Here is a 22655-nt window from a genome sequence, read left to right as displayed (position 1 = left end):
TTGACGTGCTTGTATCTATATCCACATCACTGATTTTGATGTGCTTGTATCTATAACTGCTTTAAAAACCTTTCTAGTAACTGCACTTGTAGTCAGCAAGCCTCTCATTGAACTTCAAGATACTCTTTAATCAAGTAGTGCTCTCTGGTGGTGGTGGTGGTGGTGTGTGTGTTTTAGTTGTAGATGAACAAATGCCTTTATTTATTTTTATGCGGTGCTGAGAATTGAATCCAGTGTCTCACACATGTGAGGCAAGCACTCAAGCACTGAGTCACAACCCCAGCCCCTCTGGTAAGTTTTTGAGCATCCTCCCTCTACAACACCCACCCAACTTAGGATGCTTCAAAACCAAAATTCTTCAGGATCTGTGCAGTGCACAGGGACTCCAGTTATCCCCAGGGCACCAGGTGTTAATGACCCAGTCCCATGTTTCCAAACACAGCATCATTAGCCATTGACCTCTTGCACATATTCCCAGATCTGATCTTGACGCCGTTTTCACAAAGCACATATTGAAACGGACTTCAGAGCCTCCATGCCTGCCACCCAACATGGACACCTTCAAAACACCACTAAAGGGCTGGGGCTGGAGCTCCGTAGTACAGCCCTTGCCTAGCCCTGTGAGGCCCTGGGTTTGATCCTCAGCACCACATACAAATGAATGAAATAAAGGTCTCTGTCTACCTACAGTTAAAAATACAAGCAAATCAGTGAGCACTGAGAAGACCTGCACAGGAACTAGCAGAGCAGCTCCTTGTAATTACAGGGGCTGGTGTTGGTCATTTGACCTGTGTGCTCATTTGTATGGGCGAGTCATGGCCATTCAGCAAATACGTGGATTTGCCTTCAGATGAATGGATTTCTCAAAGGATAGCAGTTTTCTCTCATCTCTAAAGCTAGGCTTCATCTGAACACATTCACTCGTAGCCTCTTTAAAATTGGTAAGGACAACACAAAGCTGCCCTGCATCAGAGGTTGGTTATGTATCACACCCTCCCCCACAACCCGAAAAAAAAGAGCAAAGTGTCATAGATTATGCTTGGATTCTCAAATGGGTCTCTGGGTGATGGCAATGCCTAATATTAAGCCAGCTTCCCTTCAACTTTTTTTTAGTTACAGATACCTTTATTTTTATGTGGTGCAGGGATTGAACCCAGTGCCTCACATAGGCTAGGCAAGTGTTCTGCCACTGAGCTACAGCCCCAGCTTTTTTTTTTCTTTTTTTTGTGGTGCTGGGGATTGAACCCAGGCCCATCTGCATGTGAAGCAAGAACTCTACCAACTGAGCTATATCCCAGCCCCAAGAATTTGTAATTTAATTACAAATTATTAATCTGATTAAGCTAATGTCACCATCTTGCCGGTCAGGGTCTTCACCAAGATCTGCATCCCACCTGAGACGCTGCACCAAGTGCAGGGTAGCCTCCTCCTGACATTGTAGTCAGACAGGGTGCGCCCATCTTCCAAAGCACTAGTATAAATTCAGATCAGAGGCCAATTGCTTCGACAAACTGCTATCACAACAGAAAACCTGAGGAATCAAGTTCATCTTGAAAATTACAGCAACAGAGCCAGCCATTTTCATCCATTCTGATAATAGGAACAGAACCCAGAGGCACTTTAAGCAGGAGCCACACCACCACCACTTTTTTTTTTTTTTTTTTCCAAGACAGGCTCTAATGTGCACTTTACTAAATTGCTGAGGCTGGCCTCAAACTTACCAGCCTCCTAAGTTGCTGTGATTACAAGCATGGGCCACCATGCTTGGCATAATTCTCTATTTTAAACTTGTTAAGTAGATGGAAAATATATTACCTGCCACCTTTCAAATAAACCTGATCTCATTGACTTCTATGCATCCCAGTGATTCATGCAGCTATTATGTTAAAGCAGATTCTTTCCCCTCCCATCCTACCTTTTAAAATATCTTTCCTACAAGAAACATTCTTCTCACACCACCCCAAAGAGTAAATACAAACCTGTTCAGTATCCAACCCTGACACTCCTTTAAACTACTGTACACATTTTTAAAATTTTTTTAATTATACATGGACATGATACCTTTAGTTTTATGTGGTGCCGAGGATTGAAATCAGTGCCTCAAACATGCTAGGCAAGTGCTCTACCATTGAGGTACAACCACAGCATTTTCCTCTGTCTCCTATGCCAGGCAAGCACTGTACCACTTAGCTACAACCACAGCCTCTTTGTACATATTTTCTCATCAGTAAAATCAAATAGTGTCAGCCTGCTGGACACAGTGCTATACACCTGCAATGCTACTCCCAGCAGCTTGGGAAGCTGAGGCAGAACTGTGAGCTCAAAGACGGCCTCAGCAACCCAAGTCTCTAGAGCCAAGAATATGGCTGATTAAGCACCCCTAGGTCTAACCCCCAGTACTCCCCTAAAAAGTATCTGCCTCATAAGATCAAGGGTGTATTGATTTATATATTAAAATCCACCAGTATCTCTGCTATTGCTATTTTTGTTTTCCTGAGTGTAGGATAATTGTAAGGGAAAAATTTAAAAAGCATAGTCAGCTTTTATTTTTATCTTCCTACAGTTCTATATTGAAACCACTTTGCAATGGCATTTTCTTACTTCATGGTAACCACAAAAACATTGATGTGCCAACCCAACACTAATTATTTGAAGTTCTTTTTTAAATTTATTTTCTATTTATTCATTTGTATGTGGTGCTGCAGATCGAACCCAGGGCCTCACATGTGCTAAGCAAGCGCTCTACCGCTGACCTATCACCCCAGCCACTTATTTTTAGTTGTGCTGATAGACATTATACATGATGTTGAAAATTGAACCCAGTGCCTCACACATGCCAGGCAAATGCGCTGCCACTGAGACCCAGCTCTAATTCAAAGATCTTTAAACTGAACCCTGCTGATCCAGCCCTACTCCAATTTGAATATTCTTATAACTAAAAAGACAAAAACACTACTTGGAATGCAACAACTTTATTGAAAGAAAAGTGCAATGAAACTTGTCAAATGCTTAAAAGGGGGAAACTTAGACACCCCCCCTCAAGCGCAGGACCAAATGCAGAGTGGATTCCTTCTGGATATTGTAGTCAGACAGGGTGCGCCCATCTTCCAGCTGCTTGCCGGCAAAGATCAACCTCTGCTGGTCGGGGGGGATGCCCTCCTTGTCCTGGATCTTCGCCTTGACATTCTCAATGGTGTCACTGGGCTCCACCTCCAGGGTGATGGTCTTGCCGGTCAGGGTCTTCACGAAGATCTGCATCCCACCTCTGAGACGCAGCACCAGGTGCAGGGTGGACTCCTTCTGGATGTTGTAGTCGGACAAGGTGCGCCCATCTTCCAGCTGCTTGCCGGCAAAGATCAACCTCTGCTGGTCGGGGGGGATGCCCTCCTTGTCTTGGATCTTCGCCTTGACATTCTCAATGGTGTCACTGGGCTCCACTTCCAGGGTGATGGTCTTGCCGGTCAGGGTCTTCACGAAGATCTGCATCCCACCTCTGAGACGCAGCACCAGGTGCAGGGTGGACTCCTTCTGGATGTTGTAGTCAGACAGGGTGCGCCCATCTTCCAGCTGCTTGCCGGCAAAGATCAACCTCTGCTGGTCGGGGGGGATGCCCTCCTTGTCCTGGATCTTCGCCTTGACATTCTCAATGGTGTCACTGGGCTCCACCTCCAGGGTGATGGTCTTGCCGGTCAGGGTCTTCACGAAGATCTGCATCCCACCTCTGAGACGCAGCACCAGGTGCAGGGTGGACTCCTTCTGGATGTTGTAGTCGGACAGGGTGCGCCCATCTTCCAGCTGCTTGCCGGCAAAGATCAACCTCTGCTGGTCGGGGGGGATGCCCTCCTTGTCCTGGATCTTCGCCTTGACATTCTCAATGGTGTCACTGGGCTCCACCTCCAGGGTGATGGTCTTGCCGGTCAGGGTCTTCACGAAGATCTGCATCCCACCTCTGAGACGCAGCACCAGGTGCAGGGTGGACTCCTTCTGGATGTTGTAGTCAGACAGGGTGCGCCCATCTTCCAGCTGCTTGCCGGCAAAGATCAACCTCTGCTGGTCGGGGGGGATGCCCTCCTTGTCCTGGATCTTCGCCTTGACATTCTCAATGGTGTCACTGGGCTCCACCTCCAGGGTGATGGTCTTGCCGGTCAGGGTCTTCACGAAGATCTGCATCCCACCTCTGAGACGCAGCACCAGGTGCAGGGTGGACTCCTTCTGGATGTTGTAGTCGGACAAGGTGCGCCCATCTTCCAGCTGCTTGCCGGCAAAGATCAACCTCTGCTGGTCGGGCGGGATGCCCTCCTTGTCTTGGATCTTCGCCTTGACATTCTCAATGGTGTCACTGGGCTCCACTTCCAGGGTGATGGTCTTGCCGGTCAGGGTCTTCACGAAGATCTGCATCCCACCTCTGAGACGCAGCACCAGGTGCAGGGTGGACTCCTTCTGGATGTTGTAGTCGGACAGGGTGCGCCCATCTTCCAGCTGCTTGCCGGCAAAGATCAACCTCTGCTGGTCGGGGGGGATGCCCTCCTTGTCCTGGATCTTCGCCTTGACATTCTCAATGGTGTCACTGGGCTCCACCTCCAGGGTGATGGTCTTGCCGGTCAGGGTCTTCACGAAGATCTGCATCCCACCTCTGAGACGCAGCACCAGGTGCAGGGTGGACTCCTTCTGGATGTTGTAGTCGGACAGGGTGCGCCCATCTTCCAGCTGCTTGCCGGCAAAGATCAACCTCTGCTGGTCGGGGGGGATGCCCTCCTTGTCCTGGATCTTCGCCTTGACATTCTCAATGGTGTCACTGGGCTCCACCTCCAGGGTGATGGTCTTGCCGGTCAGGGTCTTCACGAAGATCTGCATCCCACCTCTGAGACGCAGCACCAGGTGCAGGGTGGACTCCTTCTGGATGTTGTAGTCAGACAGGGTGCGCCCATCTTCCAGCTGCTTGCCGGCAAAGATCAACCTCTGCTGGTCGGGGGGGATGCCCTCCTTGTCCTGGATCTTCGCCTTGACATTCTCAATGGTGTCACTGGGCTCCACCTCCAGGGTGATGGTCTTGCCGGTCAGGGTCTTCACGAAGATCTGCATCCCACCTCTGAGACGCAGCACCAGGTGCAGGGTGGACTCCTTCTGGATGTTGTAGTCAGACAGGGTGCGCCCATCTTCCAGCTGCTTGCCGGCAAAGATCAACCTCTGCTGGTCGGGGGGGATGCCCTCCTTGTCCTGGATCTTCGCCTTGACATTCTCAATGGTGTCACTGGGCTCCACCTCCAGGGTGATGGTCTTGCCGGTCAGGGTCTTCACGAAGATCTGCATCCCACCTCTGAGACGCAGCACCAGGTGCAGGGTGGACTCCTTCTGGATGTTGTAGTCAGACAGGGTGCGCCCATCTTCCAGCTGCTTGCCGGCAAAGATCAACCTCTGCTGGTCGGGGGGGATGCCCTCCTTGTCCTGGATCTTCGCCTTGACATTCTCAATGGTGTCACTGGGCTCCACCTCCAGGGTGATGGTCTTGCCGGTCAGGGTCTTCACGAAGATCTGCATCCCACCTCTGAGACGCAGCACCAGGTGCAGGGTGGACTCCTTCTGGATGTTGTAGTCGGACAGGGTGCGCCCATCTTCCAGCTGCTTGCCGGCAAAGATCAACCTCTGCTGGTCGGGGGGGATGCCCTCCTTGTCTTGGATCTTCGCCTTGACATTCTCAATGGTGTCACTGGGCTCCACCTCCAGGGTGATGGTCTTGCCGGTCAGGGTCTTCACGAAGATCTGCATTGTCTGGTTACAAAAGGGCAACAACAAAAAGAATCAAGAATTTTAGCAGTGCTAATGGTAAAAGTTCAGTATCATTGTATACTTGTCCAAATAACTAAAAGGGGCCTTGTGGCACAAGTCTTTAATCCCAGTTAGTTGGGAAGCTATGGGAGGAAGAGGGCAAGTCGTAGGCCAACCTACCGGAAACTGACTCAAAATAAAGAATGACATGCAAATCCCAGCAGCTCGGGAGACCGAGACAGGAGAGTTGCAAGTTTCAAAGCCAGCCTCAGCAAAATCGAGGTGATAAGCAACTCGGTGCGACCCTGTCTCTAAATAAAATACAAAATAGGGCTGGGGCTCAGAGGTTGAGGGCCCTTGAGTCCAATCCCAGGTAGCCCCCTAAAAAATAAAGAATGAGAAGTCCTGGGGCTGGAGTTCGGTGGGAGAGCATCTTCAAATTCAATTCCCGTTACCAAAAACACTTTTTTAATGAAAAACTTGCCTTAGCAACATCAAGAAATACAGACAGCACTACTGATAAATTAGTCCAAAACCTTGGTTTGGAGCACTAAGGCAGCCTGGAAACCTTGACCAATTTAACCTCAGAGACCTCAAAAGCCTCACCACCCCCCCTCCGGATGCCGGGTTCTGTCAATCCAGCAGGGTCTAACCTCGGCCCGAGCCCTGTGTCCTGCGACTGAGAAACACCGCCTACACCCACATGGGCAGGCGCCCCCACCCCGCATTATGAGCGTACAGACGGGGTGACGTCACCCGACCGCGACAGTGCGCAGCACGCCCCAGGAGTAGGACTGGGGCGCGGCACCCCACCCCGGTCATCACCCCCGGAGCGGGCGGAAGACCAGCCCCTCCCGTCACTCGAGCCCCGAAACACTTCACGCCCGCCCGGGTGTTCTCCAAACCCGCAGCAGGGCCATCTGCCCCCACACCCCACCGCGGACAGGGCCCTCCCGCGCTTCCCTTCCGCCCCCTGTCCGCAGGCTCGAGCCCCAGTCTCACAGCCCCGCTCTGCGGCGTGGCTCCTCCCGGTTAAGGTTTCGCAGCGGCCGCCATTTTGCCGCTTGTCCCCTCGGGCCCGGCGGGGCGCCAAGCGCCAAGCACCAAGCCGCCGGCCCCGAGGCGGGCAGCGCGGCCCCGTCTCCCACGCGGCCTCACGGCCAGTAAGCCCCGAGCGCCGCGGCGTCAGCTCACCAGCGGCGGCAGCAAACAGTAGAGAAGCGACGGAACTCAAGGCCTCGACGGAACTCACTGCGCCCCGCCCGGCGCCGCCTTATATAGGCTGTGGCAACCGCCGCCCGGGGAGATCCCTCCGCAGAAACGCCGAGAAGGGACTACTTTCCTCCGCCCTTTCCGCCCTCCGGAAAGAAAACGACTAACCGGAACCACCGGATCCCCGTTCCTGGAACGTCCTCGGGCCGAGGCCGAGTAGCGGGGGGTCGCACGCGGCGGGGGGCGGGTGGCCGTTGTGAGGGCCCGGCGGAGGGATCAGCTCGGGCGCAGCGGTGCGGCGTCCCTGGCCGGGGGCGGGGCGAAAGCCCGGCCTGGAGCCCGGGCCAGAGCGGAACGGAGCGGGCCGTCTGCCCCCGCGACCCGCAGGCCTTGGCTCCTGTCTGTTTTAGCTGCTCTGTGCCCGGTCCGCCACGTCCCCTCACCGTGGCCGCCCTCCGCGGGCCCAGCCCCCACTGTGGCATGGTGACAGGGCGCGTGACGCTGCAGTCTCCACGCAGGGCCTGGGTCAAGGACGAGCTGGCGTCCCCAGAGCTCCCACGAAGGAGCATGTCCAGCTGCCCTTGGAAGGGAGGGAAGTGAGCTGGACCTGAGGGCCGGAGGTCGGCCTCCGGGCTGTTCCTGGGCCTTCCTGTTTGTTCTCGGTGGCCCTGGACAGGAGAGGGTCGCCCTTGGTTGCCGACAAGGAGACTGCGGATTTGAGCTCCGTCTGCACTTGATGTACTCAGAAGGGGCTTAAGCCTGAGATGTCCTTTTATTTTTTACTTCAGCTGCAGGTGTCCCACATTGCGTTTCACCCCCGGCACCGAAATTAAGTCTATTAAACTGAGATGAAAAAAAAAATGTTTACGGATGTGTAAGTGACCCCGTGATGGTTGAACCCAGGGTGTTGTGTGATGGTCAAGTTAGGTTGGACCTGTCTGCTGGACACTGACCACTCCTCTCCAGGGGAAGCGTTCAGATCCTTCCAGCTCTCTGAAATGTGAGGCACGAGGTTTTAAAACACAGGAATTGAGTCTCAGCTGTGCGTATTTCTGGGGAGGATTTTTACTATGTCAAAAACAAACTGTGACTCCACAGGAACATTCTATTTTGATAAAAGAGGAGGAGAGAGGGGGATTGCGAGCCCAGGTGGTTTCATTTTTACCACAACCTATACTGTGACTCCTGTGTGTCATTTCCCCAGCCACTGTTCCTTCTGGATTCTTCTGGAAATAGTCCCTGTTTCTACAAATGTAGGGGGAGGATAATGTTTTAATTTCTGCCAAGGGAAAAAAAAAAAAAAGATACTGATGTTCTGCCTTTAAGAAAAGATGACATTCTTAAATAATGAAGGTCATTTCAACATTCTGCTTAAAATGGGGTAAATCAAACCAAACCTCCATATATTTTCTTCTTTTGTAGTAAAAATCATGCCCTACCTTTAATATGATATCACTTCACACATAAGACACGCAGGTGTCACTTCCTGTGTAGGACATTTACAGTCCAGCAGGCTTTCTGTTTTCCTGGCTTTGTCACAATTACTGTCAGGAAGCATTTTACTTGTTACATGTGGAATAAACCACACATTACTTCTTTTTTTTTTTTTCTTTTTTTTTTCTGGGGGGGGGTGGCAGTGCTGGGGATAATACTTTACTATTTTTTGTTTGTTTAAACAGTTTATCTTTTAAAGAGACTGAAATAATTATAAATATATATTCATGGGTGTTAAGCTTCACCTTCTCATTTCTGGTGCTATTATCCACCGGATATTATTTTTCTTTTGCCTGAAGGACTTTTTTAAAAAAAAACATTTCTTGTGGGTAGTTTCTTTGGGTGATGAATTATTCCTGTGTGTGTGAGTGTGTGTGTTTGATTTTGGTGTCTTCATGTCCCTTCATTTGCCTGGTTGAGTCCTGGCCGGCTCTCTCTCTCACCTCCTTTCCCCCTAAACTGTGACTGTGCCTTCCCAACTCTGCTGAATGCTTGGGGGAAACTCCTTATTTCCTCTGGTAACCTGTGTCTGATGTCTTTATGAAAATACAAGAACTGAGCATCGTTCAAAATGACTTTCACCTCTGAAATTTTCCATGGAGAATGAATTCACGGGTCACTGGCAAAATTTAAACGACGAATAAAAATAAAACATCATTTTCCAGGTTTAGTAGGAAGCCTCGGTGATTTCCAAGGTAGATTTCTGGGAAGGTAATTTCTGAATTTCAGCAGAAGTTTTTAAGGGAAGGAACAGCTGAGGTTTGGCCTGGTTTCAGCCACACCCTGCTTGCTTTGGGGCTGTGCTGTGCTTTGAGTCTTGTGATCCGTGTGTAATGGCTGAGTCATGAGCTTCGTGACATAGCTTTTCTGAGTCCAGAGGTTTGTACAGACACAAAACAGCTCTAATTTCAGAGGCAGGAGAGGAGAGGAGGAGGGATAAGAGGAGGTCCTGGTTGGGAGTGGGGAATGGGCCTGGGGTTAGCCCCAGCAGAAGCCAATGGTCCCTGAAGGAAGGGTCCCCTCTCTTCAGATCCATTGTGTGTTGGAAATGGGAGAAAATGGCCTCCCACTAGAAGCTGCTGTTCCTGGGAGTGGTTTGTCCGAGGACAGTTTGGTTTGTCACATGTGTAGGGAAGGGAGAGGAAGATGCTGGTGGTACTAGTGACATTTTTTTGTCCTTCTTTAGCAGACAGACCCCTCCAGAGGAAGGCGGTTGGACCGGGGTGGACTCTACCCTAGAGAGGGTGCTGTTGGTGGCGGGTCACAACTGCCTTTATATTTCTGAAAAATGACTCCCAGGGTCTAAATGTCCCACTTGGACCCAGGAGCCGGGTATCAAGTCACAATCCTAAAACCTAAAATGTCCTGACCTAGAATGTGACGTGCCAGAATGTGCCAGAAGCAGATGAGTCACAGGCTCTGCTTAGAGTTCGTTCCACCCACAGATGGATCCAGCCTTTGCAGGCGACCCAAGGAAGATGGCTTCAGAGCTGGCACCAATGGAAAGGGGACCAAGGCCCAGCAACAGGCCGGGATTGGCAGGCAGAAGGGGCACGTGATGGGCTGAGCTGTCGGCGCCAGGGTGTGGGGCTGCGGCAGGGTGGGGACACTCTAGCCCGCCTGCCTTTCTTCCGTCCCCTGAGAGAGCCAGCTCCTCTGAAGGTCATGCCTTGCTTGTGACCTGATTCGGCATCTGGACATTAGCTGGGAGTCCAAGGGCCAGCGAGCTCCTTTTCTCCCCAGAGACAGGGTGAACCAGGGAGCTGGAGGGCAGGCCATGCCTGCTGTGTCATGCCTTATATAACCATAAAAGATCATCTGGAGCACCTGCGGCAGGCGGAGGCCTGGCCAACCCGGGGTGGAAACTCAAGGGCCTTTGCTCTCTTTCCTGTTGACACACCTGCTCTTGAATGGGCAGAACTTGAAAACAAGCAGTTGGTGTTGTCTCCATATTTGTCTGGGTTGGGAGAACTGGGAATGTATCCAAGCTGTTTGGCTTCGATTTTGTTTTTAAGTCATGAGAAATCACAACATCATATTGACTTCTTTTTTTTTTTTTCTTTTTACCCCCTGGCAGTGCTGGGGATCGAGCCCTCAGATTTGGCATTCCATGTAAACACTCCCTGGCCACAGCCCAGCCCTAAAGTCTCCCTGTTCTAAATGCCCAGGTCAGTAGTGTTAAGTGCATTCACCCCGCCATCACCCTCCCCACTAACGTCTTCAGATCTTTTTATCCACAAAACTGAAACTCTGTCCCCATTAAACAGTTCCCCTGCCCCCTTCCTAGCCACTAGCACCTCCCCTTCTACTTCCGCCTCCGTGAGTTCATCTCCCCAGCCACCTCATGTGATGGGCTCTGTGTGTATTAAAATGTAATAATTGAAAAAAAATTTTCAAAGAATTCAGATCTAGGAAGCGCCAACACAAGCCTTTAGCAGCAGCAACTCCTTGTGGTATTTTTCCATATCCTGCACTATGGATTTAATTATAAGATACAGTGTGAAACACAAGCACATATAATTAGTTTCACGTTGGGACGGATCGCTTTAGAAATAACACTCTACCTTTTGTTCCCTCAAAACCTTGCTGGTACATAGGGAAGAAATGCGCTTTGTGCAAACTCATTAGAAACAGGTTCTGTCACCTGTACATCACCACCTAGACGGTGAGTCATTTCACAAATTTTAGTTTCCTTGTCTCAAAAACAAAAGGTTTGCAAAGACCAAGGTCCTTCCAGCTCTAAGATCAGATTTTTTTTTCCAACTCTCTAAAGCTGGAAGTCAAGTCAAAGGACAGGAGTTGACAGGTGTATTGTCATGGCTAGCTACAGAATGCCACAGGGTGCCTCCTCTTTATATGAATGATAAAACAGTGTATTGACGTCCAGGCGTGCGAGGAAGTGAAAGCTGCTCCCTCCTTACCCTCTCCTGCCCCCTGTTGCAGAGAGCAGAGCCCCAGGCTGGGCAGCAGCTGACCTGGGGCTGCTTCCTGAACAAACCGGGTCACTGAGGCACAGGGCCAGAGGCCCAGCCTTGAGTGACCTACATACATCTGCATGCAGTGTCCAGGAATGTCCGAAGTCCTCAATGCCAGGCGTAGAAACCTCCAAATGACTGTCCTGCTCACATTTGCTGTGCTGTCAATCATCAAATTAGGTTCTGCCTTGACATTTCCCTGCTAACTGCTCCCCTTCTTCAGCTCTAACAAGGAACATTTAAGACACCAGGGGCTTCACCCTGAAGAGTTTTAAAAGCTCAGTTGCAAGCGGTAAACCCAAGAGTTGTGGCTAGAAAAGAAGGAAGCAGAAACAAAAAAGTGGAGATGCCGGGGATCGAACCCGGGACCTCATACATGCAAAGCATGCGCTCTACCACTGAGCTACATCCCCCTCCCTCCGTGCTGGGCTTCCTGAAAATCTCTGCTACACTCCTTTCGTAAGGGTTTCCACGCCCTCCGGTTGAATCTTGTGCATACATTTAAATAGCTATTAGGGTTAGCAAAAGCCAACCAAAAAAATTCATTTCCTGTTTTTCAAATGGGCCTATTCTCCATAGCCTTGCAACAAAGACTCTAATTGCTACAGGAAATGGAAAATAAATCAGAAATTCCAGTAAAGGAGGACATTGGCCTGATGGTACCTCGGAATCTCCATTCCACCCTCAGTGAATTTGAGTCCGCACATCTGCTTGAAGGCTTTCTCCTCCCCACCCCCAAATTGTTCCGGATGTAAAAATGAGCAAATTAAAAAGAAACAGATTGAACCCCCAGAATCAGGGCTCAACTTTAGAAGAGGGGATCTCTGCAACATCCCACTAGGAGAGCCATCCTGAAATTGTGAAGGGGCACCCAGCCTCGGGGGCCTGTGGAGAGGGCCAGGGGGAAGAAGCCCAAAGGTTTAGTGTCTTCAAAGCCTTAAGGGGTTGTGAGTGGGAGACCTCCCCTGCCACCTGGTTGGCCATCGGCCCCCTCACCGCCGGATCTGCTCTGCTGCCCGAGCAGCTTGCCCTGCATTCCTGCCTCTCTGGCCCTCATCCGGGAAGCAGAGGTTTCCAGAGCCCCTACCTCACCAGGACTTGTGACAATTTGACAAGACAAAGCATCTAGAACAGTGTTCTCAGCGTCTAGGGGCAGACCCTGAAATGTGAGCTGTTGAAGCTACGGTGGAGTTTCCATGGGAAATGCAGGGAAACTGCAGGGTCTCACGTCTGCTACAGGTGTGAGCTGCCACATCGCTGATCCTGTCCTGGTGAGAGAGAGCAGCGGAAGAAAGGGAGGGTGTGGATGGGCCACTGCGGAAACCGTCCCTGTCCTCACTCCTCTAGCTCTATGGCGGCAGAGCAGAGGGGTGGCACCATGGGCCATGACCTTGAGAGACCGCTCAGCTCCCAGAGGCCCCTCTGCTTCCTCCCCACAAAGTGCATGGCAGCCAGAGCGCTCTGCTCAGAGCAGACCTGATTTTGTTTCCTCTCTGCACAAAAGCCTGACAAGATCAAGTCCCGACTCCGCAAGGCCCTAGCGGAGTGGACTTCCCTGATTCATCGCCTGCTCCTCTTCCTCTCCACGTGTTCTGTCCTTAGTTGGGCCACCTCCTTCCCACCTCAGGGCCTAGGCACTTACTGCTCTCAGCCTGGACAGCTGTCCCTCAGCTCTTGCCCCAGCTGGCTCGATCTAGATGTCCAGCTCCTTGCTCACACGTCCCCTCCTCAGCGGGGCCTTCCCAAGCATCTCCTACTGACCTACCTGTCTCACCACTCCCTGTCACACACCCTCCTTGTTTTCTTATAGCATTTATCCATTTTAATAGTAAGGGCAGGGCCGGGTCTGGCTTGTGTCCTGCAGCAGCCCTGGTGCCTAGGATGGGGCCTGGCACATAAAAGGTGCTCAGTAGGGTTTGTGGAATGAATGTGGGAAAGTTTGGGATAAAGGTAGAAATGAACCACAGAATAGGAGCCTGGGAAGGTAAAGGGCTAAGAAAGCTATTTCAGATCTCCCCTGTCCCTGTGTCCGCCCTGACCTTCGCACTCCCTTGATGGAACTTCTAAAGAACGTTCCCTTCTCCGTGGGTTTGGCTCACTCCCTAGAGTGAGAGCTGTAAACTCTTGCTCAGTCCCTTTGGGATCTGCTAGTCCTGGGGGGGACGATGGAGTGTGCTTGAGGGAGTCACAAGTTCACGGAGGTAGTGAGACTGGGGCTTTCCGGGTCTAACTTGTATCTAAGGTGCCCCACTTGGAATGAGACCTGGGAGTCTCAGGGTGGAGAGGAGGGGGACTTCCCAGCCGGGACACTGAAAAGTAGCCCCAGTGACACCATCAGGTGTTGGTGTGTCCCCGGAACTGGCAAGGCAATCTCTCCTCTTTCTGTCTCAACTATGGCTTTGGCTCCCATATTATGACGAAAATAAATGGCATCTTGTAAAGAGTTTGTTTATTGCCTGTGGGGTGCAGCAGCTGCACACCGGTGATGCTTTAAGGTCACAGAGTCTGACTGCTTTAGGGGGAGAAAATATCTCAAGTTCATAAGCATCTTCCAAAGTCAGATGCTGGGGCTGGAGCAAGACAAGAAATGTCAGCCCGGCAAGTCCAGTTGTCCATCTCACAAACCGAGGACCTTTTTCTGGCCTATTCCCTGCAAGGATGCAGGACCAGCTTTCCAGCACAGCTGGACTATGGTCTTTCTTGCAGTCCTGTGACCAAGCTCTCAGGAAGTTGCATGTAACAGGGTCTAAAGCAGCAGGTCAGTCACCGAGACTGCCAAGGTCTGGATGAAAAAGACGTCGTTCCACCATCAAAATGTTGCAGCCTCCCCGTCGGGGAATCGAACCCCGGTCTCCCGCGTGACAGGCGGGGATACTCACCACTATACTAACGAGGACGAGCTCTGCCAAGTCTTCCCTGGAACTCTTCTTTAAGGTAACTTGTCTCCCCTGCCCCTTCCCGTCCATTCCAGGGGGTTAAACCTTTTTATTTTCTTGCAAAATAAGTCGGATTTGGCTAAATGGCATTTTAAGGTGGCCGTTTTTTGCTCGGACCTTGTCAGCCTGGAGAATTTAAAACGCAGAAATTTAAAAAAAAAAAAAAAAAAAAACAGAAAGCAAAAAATTAACGAGCAGACAAACGCATGCCAGGGATGAATAGGCGCTTAAGAGATAAACCAGGGAAACCTTGGTCCTCGTGCAACTTAACCAAACCGGGAGTCGCGGGGCCTCTAACCGCCATGGGGTGAGGGGGTCTCATAATAAAGAAATCGCGCCCCTTGACGAACTGGGATAGGCTGAGTGAGCAGGCGCTGCTCTGCTCCTGCCGTGCGCAGAGACGGAAAAAGAAAGAGCTGCCGAAACCCGGGATCGAACCAGGGACCTTTAGATCTTCAGTCTAACGCTCTCCCAACTGAGCTATTTCGGCGGCTGGTGCTGCTGGGATGCGTTGCCGTCCTCCTTGTCTGTGCGGAGGCGCGGGGCACTGGAAGCCACTTCTCATCCCCGGCGCTCTGCGACCCCCCGTCCTCCCAGGTGCCGCCCCCGTGGCCTCCCAGGGTCTGGCCTCCCTCACGGCCCCCTGGCGCACTGTGTCCCTGTCCATCCAGCGTGTCCCGGGCTAACACGCACCAGGCACTGCGCACTGTCCCCGCCGGATCCCCCGGCGCCCGTCACGGAGCAGACGCAGGACTAACGCTTGTTGGAGGAACGGACGGAGGTCGCTTCGCCGCCGCGGGGAACAGCGTCGCGCCCCGGCCCGCAGCGCGCGGTGCCGCGGGAGGCCGACTGCGCCAGGGCCGTCCTCGGGGACAAGGCCGCCGCCCCTGAGCGCGCCGCTCGGCCCGGGTGGGAGCAGGGCCACAGGTGGGCGCCCAGCCTGGGCCCGGGCGGCCGCCCCTAGCCGCGGGAGCCCCTTCCCCGTCTCAGTCACTCAGTAAGCGTTTGCTGGGCACCTACTGGACGTGTGTTTGCTCCACCAGCAAACAGGCAGCAGCTGTCCAGTGGGCAGTGCCTGCCGAGAAGGAAGACAAATCCTGGTGCTAGACGCTGGGGCGGGGGCAGGAGAAGGGGACAGCAGAGGCCGAGGAGGAGGAGCCAGGCATGCTGGACCCTGGGGACGAGCATCCCGGGCAGGGGGACAGCTGGGCTCCCGAGACTGGAAAGGCGTAGCCTTGGCAGGAACAGGAGAGTGGTCCCGGTGGAGACGTCGAGGCCCAGTGGGGCAGAGGCCGCATCCCACTCACCTGCAAGGCCTGGGAACACAGGCTGGATTTTCCTCTGGTTGGAAAGCCACTGGAGTGGGGGACACTGACGTCTGGGTGTTTTTCTGGTTGCAGTTTGGAGAATGGACAGGAGCCACCAGGGTGGCTGCAGGGACACCAGCGAGGAGGCTGAGGGCGTGGTAAAGCCAGAGCAGGGGTGTCCCAGGCCAGGGAGGAGCTGGGAACTCGTGGGGATGGAGACCGGGTTCAGGAAGAGTCAGGGAGCATGACACCGGGCTGGGGGGTCTGCTGGGAATGGCCAGCCCTGACCAGAAACAGGAGGCCCTGGGGCGGCAAAGCTGTCAAGACTTCAGTCACAAACACGTCGCCTTTTGAGACACCCCTTCGATTTCCAAATGGAAACGCAGACACAGCCACTTTCCTGCACATCTTGAAGCCAACAGTCTTCTGTGTGTCCCCAAATCCAGTGTTATGGGCTGAGTGATGTCCCCCCACAATTCATATGTCGAAGGCCTAACCCTGGTTCCTCAGCATGTGACAGCACAGTTGGAGGCAGGACCTTTAAAGAACCCACTACTTCAGGCAGCACCTGAGGGTGGGCCCTAATCCAAGATGGCCAGTGTCTTCACAAGAAGGGAGATTAGGATAGATTCACCTGCAGGGAAACAGCAGAGAGAAGGTGGCCAGTGGCAGGCCAAGGAGAGAAGGCAAGAAGAAGCCCGGGCCGCTGGCAGCCCCAGAGCTGTGGGGAAATATGTGTGTGTTCTTTAAGCCCCGTCTCTGCTATTTTTTTTTCAAGACTGACCCACCCAGGCTGCAGGACACCCGCCCATCCATATGCTGGATTTTCCTGGAGAGGGGAAGATTTGTGCTTTCAGGGGAATCATCCTGGAAATGATTTGGGAGAAATAGGAGGCCCTGTGCTCTGGTGTCCCCATCTGAAGAGCCTCTAGAAGAGGCCTTGCAGATGGCCTTGGCTGGGCATTCAGCTCAATGTTTTCATTTCTGATATGGGTGTCAGGTCTTGCTAGATCCAGCTCCAAACAGCCAGGCGAGCAATTCACATCCAACCCATCCCCTGTATTTCTCACTTAACAATCCACCAACTCAAAGCTCAGCACACAGAAGGCCCTCAATAGTTGTGACATAAGTGGGTTAGGTGGCAGTAACAAATATCTCCACCCAGGTGGCAGAAAGCAATGGGGATTTATTCTTGTACAGTTCTGGAGGACAGAAGTCTAAAGGCAAGGTGCTGGCAGGTTTCTTCTGGAAGCTTTGAGGGAGAATCGGCTCCAGGCCTCTCCCCAGGTTCTGGCAGAGGTGGGCAGACAGTCCTAGGCGGACTTCAGCCTGTGGACACGGGTCCACCCTTGGCGTCCTTCTTCCCATAGTTCTCCTCTCCATTTCTCTGCTTTCTCTTTTCCTGTTTCTTCTAAGGGCATTTAGGACCTGCCCCAACCCAGAATGATCTGCAGGAGCACTTTCCACGTGCTAACAATCTCAAGATCCTCCCCTAAATGACATCTTGTAGTTGTTGTTGGGTACCAGGCTCTGGGGCATTCGACCGCTGAGCCCCATTCCCAGCCCTATTTTATATTTTATTTAGAGACAGGGTCTTACTGAGTTGCTTAGTGCCTCGCTTTTGTTGAGGCTGGCTTTGAAGTTGCAATCCTCCTGTTTCAGCCTCCTGAGCCACTGGGATTAGAGGAGTGGGCCACTGTGCCCAGTATATCATTTATTTATTTATTTATTTAACATTTATTTTTTAGTTTTTTAGGTGGACAAAATATCTTTTATTTTATTTTTATGTGGTGCTAAGGATTGAACCTAGTGCCTCATGCATGCTAGGCGAGCGCACTATCATTGAGACACAACCCCAACCCTATTATTTAATTTTTATGATTTGATTTTTAAAATCAAAACATGATTACTATCAAGAAGCAGAAAACTGATCAGATCACTATCAGAAAACTGACACTATGGGCCAGGAAGTGCCCATGTCCTGCTACAGGAAGCAGCTTTTGAGGGTGGTTAGTTGAACATCCCTCTAGGCCTTACTTCTGTGGATACACGTTCATCGAAAGCCACATGGAGAGAGACGGACAGATCATCTTTGTTAAAATTTGATCATGTTCTATGCTTTTAACCAAAAGCAGCAACATTAATTTTTCAATAAATAAAATTAAAGCAATTGCTGAACTTCAGAAAAGTTTTCTTCATCCCATAAAACACACTAGTTCCCAATAAAATACTCTGTGTTAGGAAAAATTATTATCAAAACAATTAACTTGGGCTGGGCACAGAGGCACACACATCATGATCCCAGATGTTTAGGAGGCTGAGGCAAGAGGATCCCAAGTTCAAGGCCAATCTGGGCAATTTAGTGAGACCTTGTGTCAAAGAAAGTAAAAATAAAACCGGGGCTGAGGTTGTGGCTGGGTGGTAGAGCGCTTACCTAGCACATGTGAGGCCCTGGGTTGGATCCTCAGCACCACAAAAAAATAAATAAACACATGCTGTCCATCTACAAGCACAAAAACAAACATACAAACAAACAAACAAATAAATAAATAGAATTTAAAAAAAGAAAACAGCGGAACATTTGCCTAGTATGTTCTCAGGACTGGGTCTGGGATGTAGCTCGGTGGCAAAACACTTGCCTTGAATATGCACCTGCCCTGGGTTCTATTACCAGTTCCCCAAAAAAGAAGACAAAACTTGTCTCCCCCAAACAGACCCCAACGGAAATAAAGAAAGTGAGAAAAAAAATTCTCCATACTGCAAAAGAAAAAAAAAAAATATATATATATATATAAAATAAAGATGTGTGTTTTGAAAGAAAACATCTTAACTTCAAGGGCCTGGGCCCATCATCACCTGATACATAGGAGTTAATTCAACCGTTTTCCAGCCTGTATTGCTGTGCCCTTGTGCCCAGGTTTTCCCTTTTGTATTAAGATCTTAGCACTAAAAACTCAATTCCATACTCGGGGTTGTGAGGCCAGAGTGTGGGGTACGAGAGACCTGGAAGCGCCCTCGGAAGGGTGCTGAGCTATTGATCCTGGCTTCTCCATTTCACTCCTTTCTTCCCCAAACAAGTCTTGATTAACAAGTCATTTTTGTCCTGAGGTGTGGCTCACGGGACTCAGCCTCCCCAAGGGAAAAGAAGCAGGAGTACTGGGTACATCCTCCGTGTGGTGCCACCAGCACCTCATCCAGCTCCAGCATTTCCTGGCTGGGCCTCCTCATTTCTGTCCCTGGCCCTGGAAACCACCAGTCCCCTTTTTGCGCAGGATTTCAGTCATAGCTAAAAAAAAAAAAAAAAAAAAAAAAAAAAAAGTTATTTACAGCAAGGGCTGAAAGTGTGAACTGATGGTTTTACTTCCTTTTTTTTATGATACCAGACAAACTTGGGGGGCACTTAACCACCGAGCCCCATCTCCAGACCTTTTTATATTTTCCTTAGAGACAGAGTCTTGCTAAATTGCTGAAACTGCAATCTTCCTACCTCAGCCTCCCAAGCCACTAGGATCACAGGTGGCCACCAGCCTGGCCTCCCGTGTGTTTTAAATATTTGTAGGAGCCAGCTTTCCCGTCAGTGTTATCAACAACTCGTTTTTCCTCTTCTGTGCGTTCATTGCCTGTTGACTCTTGGTCTACAGGTATTTTAGGATTTTTCTTAATGATTTGAATAAATTATTTGTCTTTTCTTTCCTTCTTTTTATTTTGAATAAATGGTGTCTGTAACAAAGATATTAGTCCTTAGAGTCTTTTGCCTACAGTCTGTTTTTAATCATTGTAGGAAATTTATTTTTTACCTACATTATTTTCTACATAGACCAAATACAAGGGTATAGCTACCAAAAAACAAAGACAACAAGAAAAAAAGAAAGAAAAATAAAAGACACAGCATTTACCATTCTGGACCATTTAGGGTCCAGATTGCTGCCCCTTCTAGAATTGCAAACAATGCCCCGTAAGACCCTTGAAAATAAAGCAAACCAACCCCTTTCTGCTTCTGTGCTGGGAAGCTGGGTTCCTTGTGAGCTGGTGAGCCCCACTGTATTTTCCCTCCAGTTGAATCTCTTTTGATTCAATCCACCTGGAAGTTACTTTTTTTGCAAATGTTAGATATGAGTCTACATGGGTGATTTTAGTGTAAAAAGAAACAAAGGTTTCTCCACCTGAGATGTGGGGCAGGCGTGATTGAACAGGACTGCAAGGCGACTTGGGGACCAGTAGAGGTTTCTTACTGCTCTTTCCCTTAATGCATACTTGCCTTTAGTTTGTAAAACCTCAGTGGAGGCACGCAGTTGGGAGCTCGAGTGCGGGTCTAGGTGGATGCACATTATCTGAGCGACAGGTCCCCACTGGGTGGGACCCGCGGAGCCTGGAATCCAACGGCAGGGCCCGCGTTCACCCGGTCATGGGTGCAAACAAGGGTGACACCGAGTCCTGCCTACCTGCATCTCAAAATGCAAAAGCCCCAGGCAGCCTCCCCGTCGGGGAATCGAACCCCGGTCTCCCGCGTGACAGGCGGGGATACTCACCACTATACTAACGAGGACGGGCCATGCCAGCCGCTCTCCGGGCCGGCTCCTGTGGATGGCGAGCTCTCTCGGCTTCCGCAGGGCGTGGTCCGCGAGGGCGGCGCTGCCTGGCTGGGCTCCAGGCCGGGCCGCTGCCTATCAGGCTTCCGCGCGTACTCAGTCAGGGCGGGGGTGTAGCTCAGTGGTAGAGCGCATGCTTTGCATGTATGAGGCCCCGGGTTCAATCCCCGGCATCTCCACTTGTCTTTTGCGTCATTCTTTGAATCACACGTCTGCTTAGGGAACCCAGGCACCCCCTCTGGAAAGTCCCTGCAGCCGGCCTGGTTGAACTGACGCTCCGGGTCCCCCAAGTCACCCAGCAGGTGGGAAACCTCTGCATTTGTACAGAGGGTGCCTTCGGTGATCCTGAGCCCCTCAGGCCAGGGAGTGTGCAACCCTGAGCACCTTCTGTGTGCCTAAGGATAGTGCCAGATTCCCTGGACTCCCTACCTGGATTGACCAGGCCAGGCGTCTCAGCCTTTTCGGGATTCACGCACCAGACCAGGGTACCAATAGTGGGCAACGGAGTGATGAGGTGGGAACTAGGGGGATGTCAGAGCCGCGGAGGAAACCGCAAGTGCAAAGGCCCTGGGGTTGGAGCAGGGGCTGCTCTGTGGTGAGTGCACACAACAACCCTGCACTTGGTCTCCCGGCTCCTTGGAGATAAGCTGGGAGGGCAGGGAGATGAAGGCAGGAGCCGGTGGGGCCTGCTGTGGAGGACACTGCAAGGCCCAGAGCTGAGCATGACCCGATCACATTCAGTTTTAAACAGCTCCCTCTGGTGGCCGGGCAGAGACTGTACCCTGGCAGGTGGGAGGAACTCCCGGGAAGTCCAGCCAGGCCCCAGCGCTGGCCCAGGAGGAGCCAGTGGAGGCTTCTCCAGCCAGGCAAAGTGCAGCTGAGGAGGCGAGGGAGTCTCCCACGTGCCTAATGGGGCACAACACTTTATCCTTGTCATTCAGGTTCACTTGAGTCTGAAGCATTATGGTCGCAGGGTACACTGCTGACCTTGCGCGTTGGTCCTGTGTCGCTCTGCGGGATGGACTCCTGCCACAGCATCACAGGGCCCAGAGACAAAGATGCTTGTATTTAAAAATACTTGTATTGGAAATTTTACTTGATTCTTCCCCTGCGGGCAGCGCCTGGCCTCTTTACTAGGGATGGTGGACGTGCTCTCTGCCCAGCTTCCGGCCAGCAATGGGTGTTGCCTTCTTAATTTCTTCAATATATGCTGGGAACAAAGTGTCACTGCATTATTGACATTGTGTCCCTTCCCCACCTGCTGAGAGGGCGGGTATCTTCGTGAATGTCTGTCGGCCACTTGGTGTGCCCATGGCTGAGAAAGGTTTGCAAAAGGAAAAAGGAGCTGGGGGACCAACTCTCAAAATGCCGCCCCAGGACGGGGTTTGGGGATATTTTGGGACAAAGCAACAGGGTGATTAAGGTGTGGAGAATAGGGACAGGAGTGACATCATTGTGGTCTGCACAGGCCTAGCCAATCCTCGTGGCCCGCCACCCACCCAGTGCTCAGCTGTGAGCGACGAGGGTGCGGTTTTCAACCTTCAGAAGGTCACGGATGGTGGGGTGCTGGGGGTGAGGTTCAGCAGAGTGTCTGCCTGGTGCGAGCTAGGCCCTGGGTTCCACCCCAGCGCTGGAAGCAGGAACAACAAAAAGTCACCTACTGGGCCCAGTGCGAGGGCCTGCTCTCCCTGGTCTTGCTGTTGAGGGTGGACGGCCCTGGGATAGCTTGTGATCCTTCTGCCTCAGCCTCCTCAGCTGCTGGGATTACAGGTGTGCCCCACCACACCTGGCTGTTTTAATTTTGGGCAGAGTCTCCCTGTGCCACCCAGGCTGTCCTGGGACCGTGGGCAGTGCCCCTCAGCCCTGGCGGGACCATTCCGGCTGCCCGGTGGGGATTTCCTGCAGCTCACCTGTCAGAGTCTTCGCCCAGTTGTCTCTCCCAGTTGCCCAGGGCTCATCCTGCACGTCAGGCAGTCTCTCTATCATGTTTCGCAGCAGTTTTCCTGTGTGTTCTTTCATTTTCCAAATAAGTCGCTCTCTACGTCAACTTGGAATTTCCAGAGCCCCATGGCTCCCCTTTCCTTGCAGCTTCGGGGGTGTCCATCTGTTTAAGACCTCCCTGGACTTTTACCAACACTCCTCACAATCCTCCTCTTAACCTTGTGCCACTCTTGCGGGGATGCAGATGGAGAGCAGGGCAGAGGGTCTGCTCTCCCTCGTCCTGCTGCTGTGGTGGACAGCCCTCCTATGGCTCAGAGGGCTGGACTTCTGTGACAAACCAGGCCAGGGGGCAGGAAGGAAGCTCAGGGTTTCCCAGGGGAGGGAACAGCACCCGCAGGCCACAGGCTACTGAGAGAAGGGAGGAGGGCAGGGTGG

General features: G+C 51.7%; 1 protein-coding gene, 1 long non-coding RNA gene and 5 other non-coding genes across 7 annotated transcripts; 1 reads left to right on the top strand and 6 right to left on the bottom strand.

Moving 5' to 3' along the window:
* Positions 1-2956: 2956 nt before the first annotated feature.
* Positions 2957-7068, bottom strand: Ubc (ubiquitin C). Its single transcript, XM_077796064.1, has 2 exons — positions 6961-7068; positions 2957-5769 (listed from the first exon to the last, which is right to left on the bottom strand). The coding sequence occupies exon 2, from the start codon at positions 5764-5766 to the stop codon at positions 3025-3027; it is 2742 nt and encodes a 913-aa protein (XP_077652190.1). The 5' UTR covers positions 5767-5769; positions 6961-7068; the 3' UTR covers positions 2957-3024.
* Positions 7069-11788: 4720 nt separating this feature from the next.
* Positions 11789-11860, bottom strand: Trnaa-ugc (transfer RNA alanine (anticodon UGC)). Its single transcript has one exon. It is a non-coding gene; the product is annotated as a tRNA-Ala (tRNA).
* Positions 11861-13904: 2044 nt separating this feature from the next.
* Positions 13905-15443, bottom strand: LOC113192779 (uncharacterized). The gene is made up of 3 exons (XR_003302058.2): positions 15077-15443; positions 14327-14509; positions 13905-14229 (listed from the first exon to the last, which is right to left on the bottom strand). It is a non-coding gene; the product is annotated as an uncharacterized LOC113192779 (long non-coding RNA).
* Trnad-guc (transfer RNA aspartic acid (anticodon GUC)) lies at positions 14272-14343 on the bottom strand. The gene has a single exon. It is a non-coding gene; the product is annotated as a tRNA-Asp (tRNA).
* Positions 14801-14873, bottom strand: Trnaf-gaa (transfer RNA phenylalanine (anticodon GAA)). The gene has a single exon. It is a non-coding gene; the product is annotated as a tRNA-Phe (tRNA).
* A 4721-nt stretch (positions 15444-20164) lies between the features above and the next one.
* On the bottom strand, positions 20165-20236 carry Trnad-guc (transfer RNA aspartic acid (anticodon GUC)). The gene has a single exon. It is a non-coding gene; the product is annotated as a tRNA-Asp (tRNA).
* A 150-nt stretch (positions 20237-20386) lies between these two features.
* Trnaa-ugc (transfer RNA alanine (anticodon UGC)) lies at positions 20387-20458 on the top strand. The gene has a single exon. It is a non-coding gene; the product is annotated as a tRNA-Ala (tRNA).
* The last annotated feature ends 2197 nt before the right edge of the window (positions 20459-22655 follow it).

Source organism: Urocitellus parryii, chromosome 3 (genome assembly GCF_045843805.1).
Source record: "Urocitellus parryii isolate mUroPar1 chromosome 3, mUroPar1.hap1, whole genome shotgun sequence".
NCBI classification, from domain to species: domain Eukaryota; kingdom Metazoa; phylum Chordata; class Mammalia; order Rodentia; family Sciuridae; genus Urocitellus; species Urocitellus parryii.
Note: the sequence above shows the minus strand (reverse complement) of the source record. Positions and strands in the feature narration are given on the sequence as shown.

Bases quoted from the DNA above. Each gene is read 5' to 3' on its own strand.
- Ubc (XM_077796064.1), bottom strand. From the start codon at position 5,766: ATGCAGATCTTCGTGAAGACCCTGACCGGCAAGACCATCACCCTGGAG.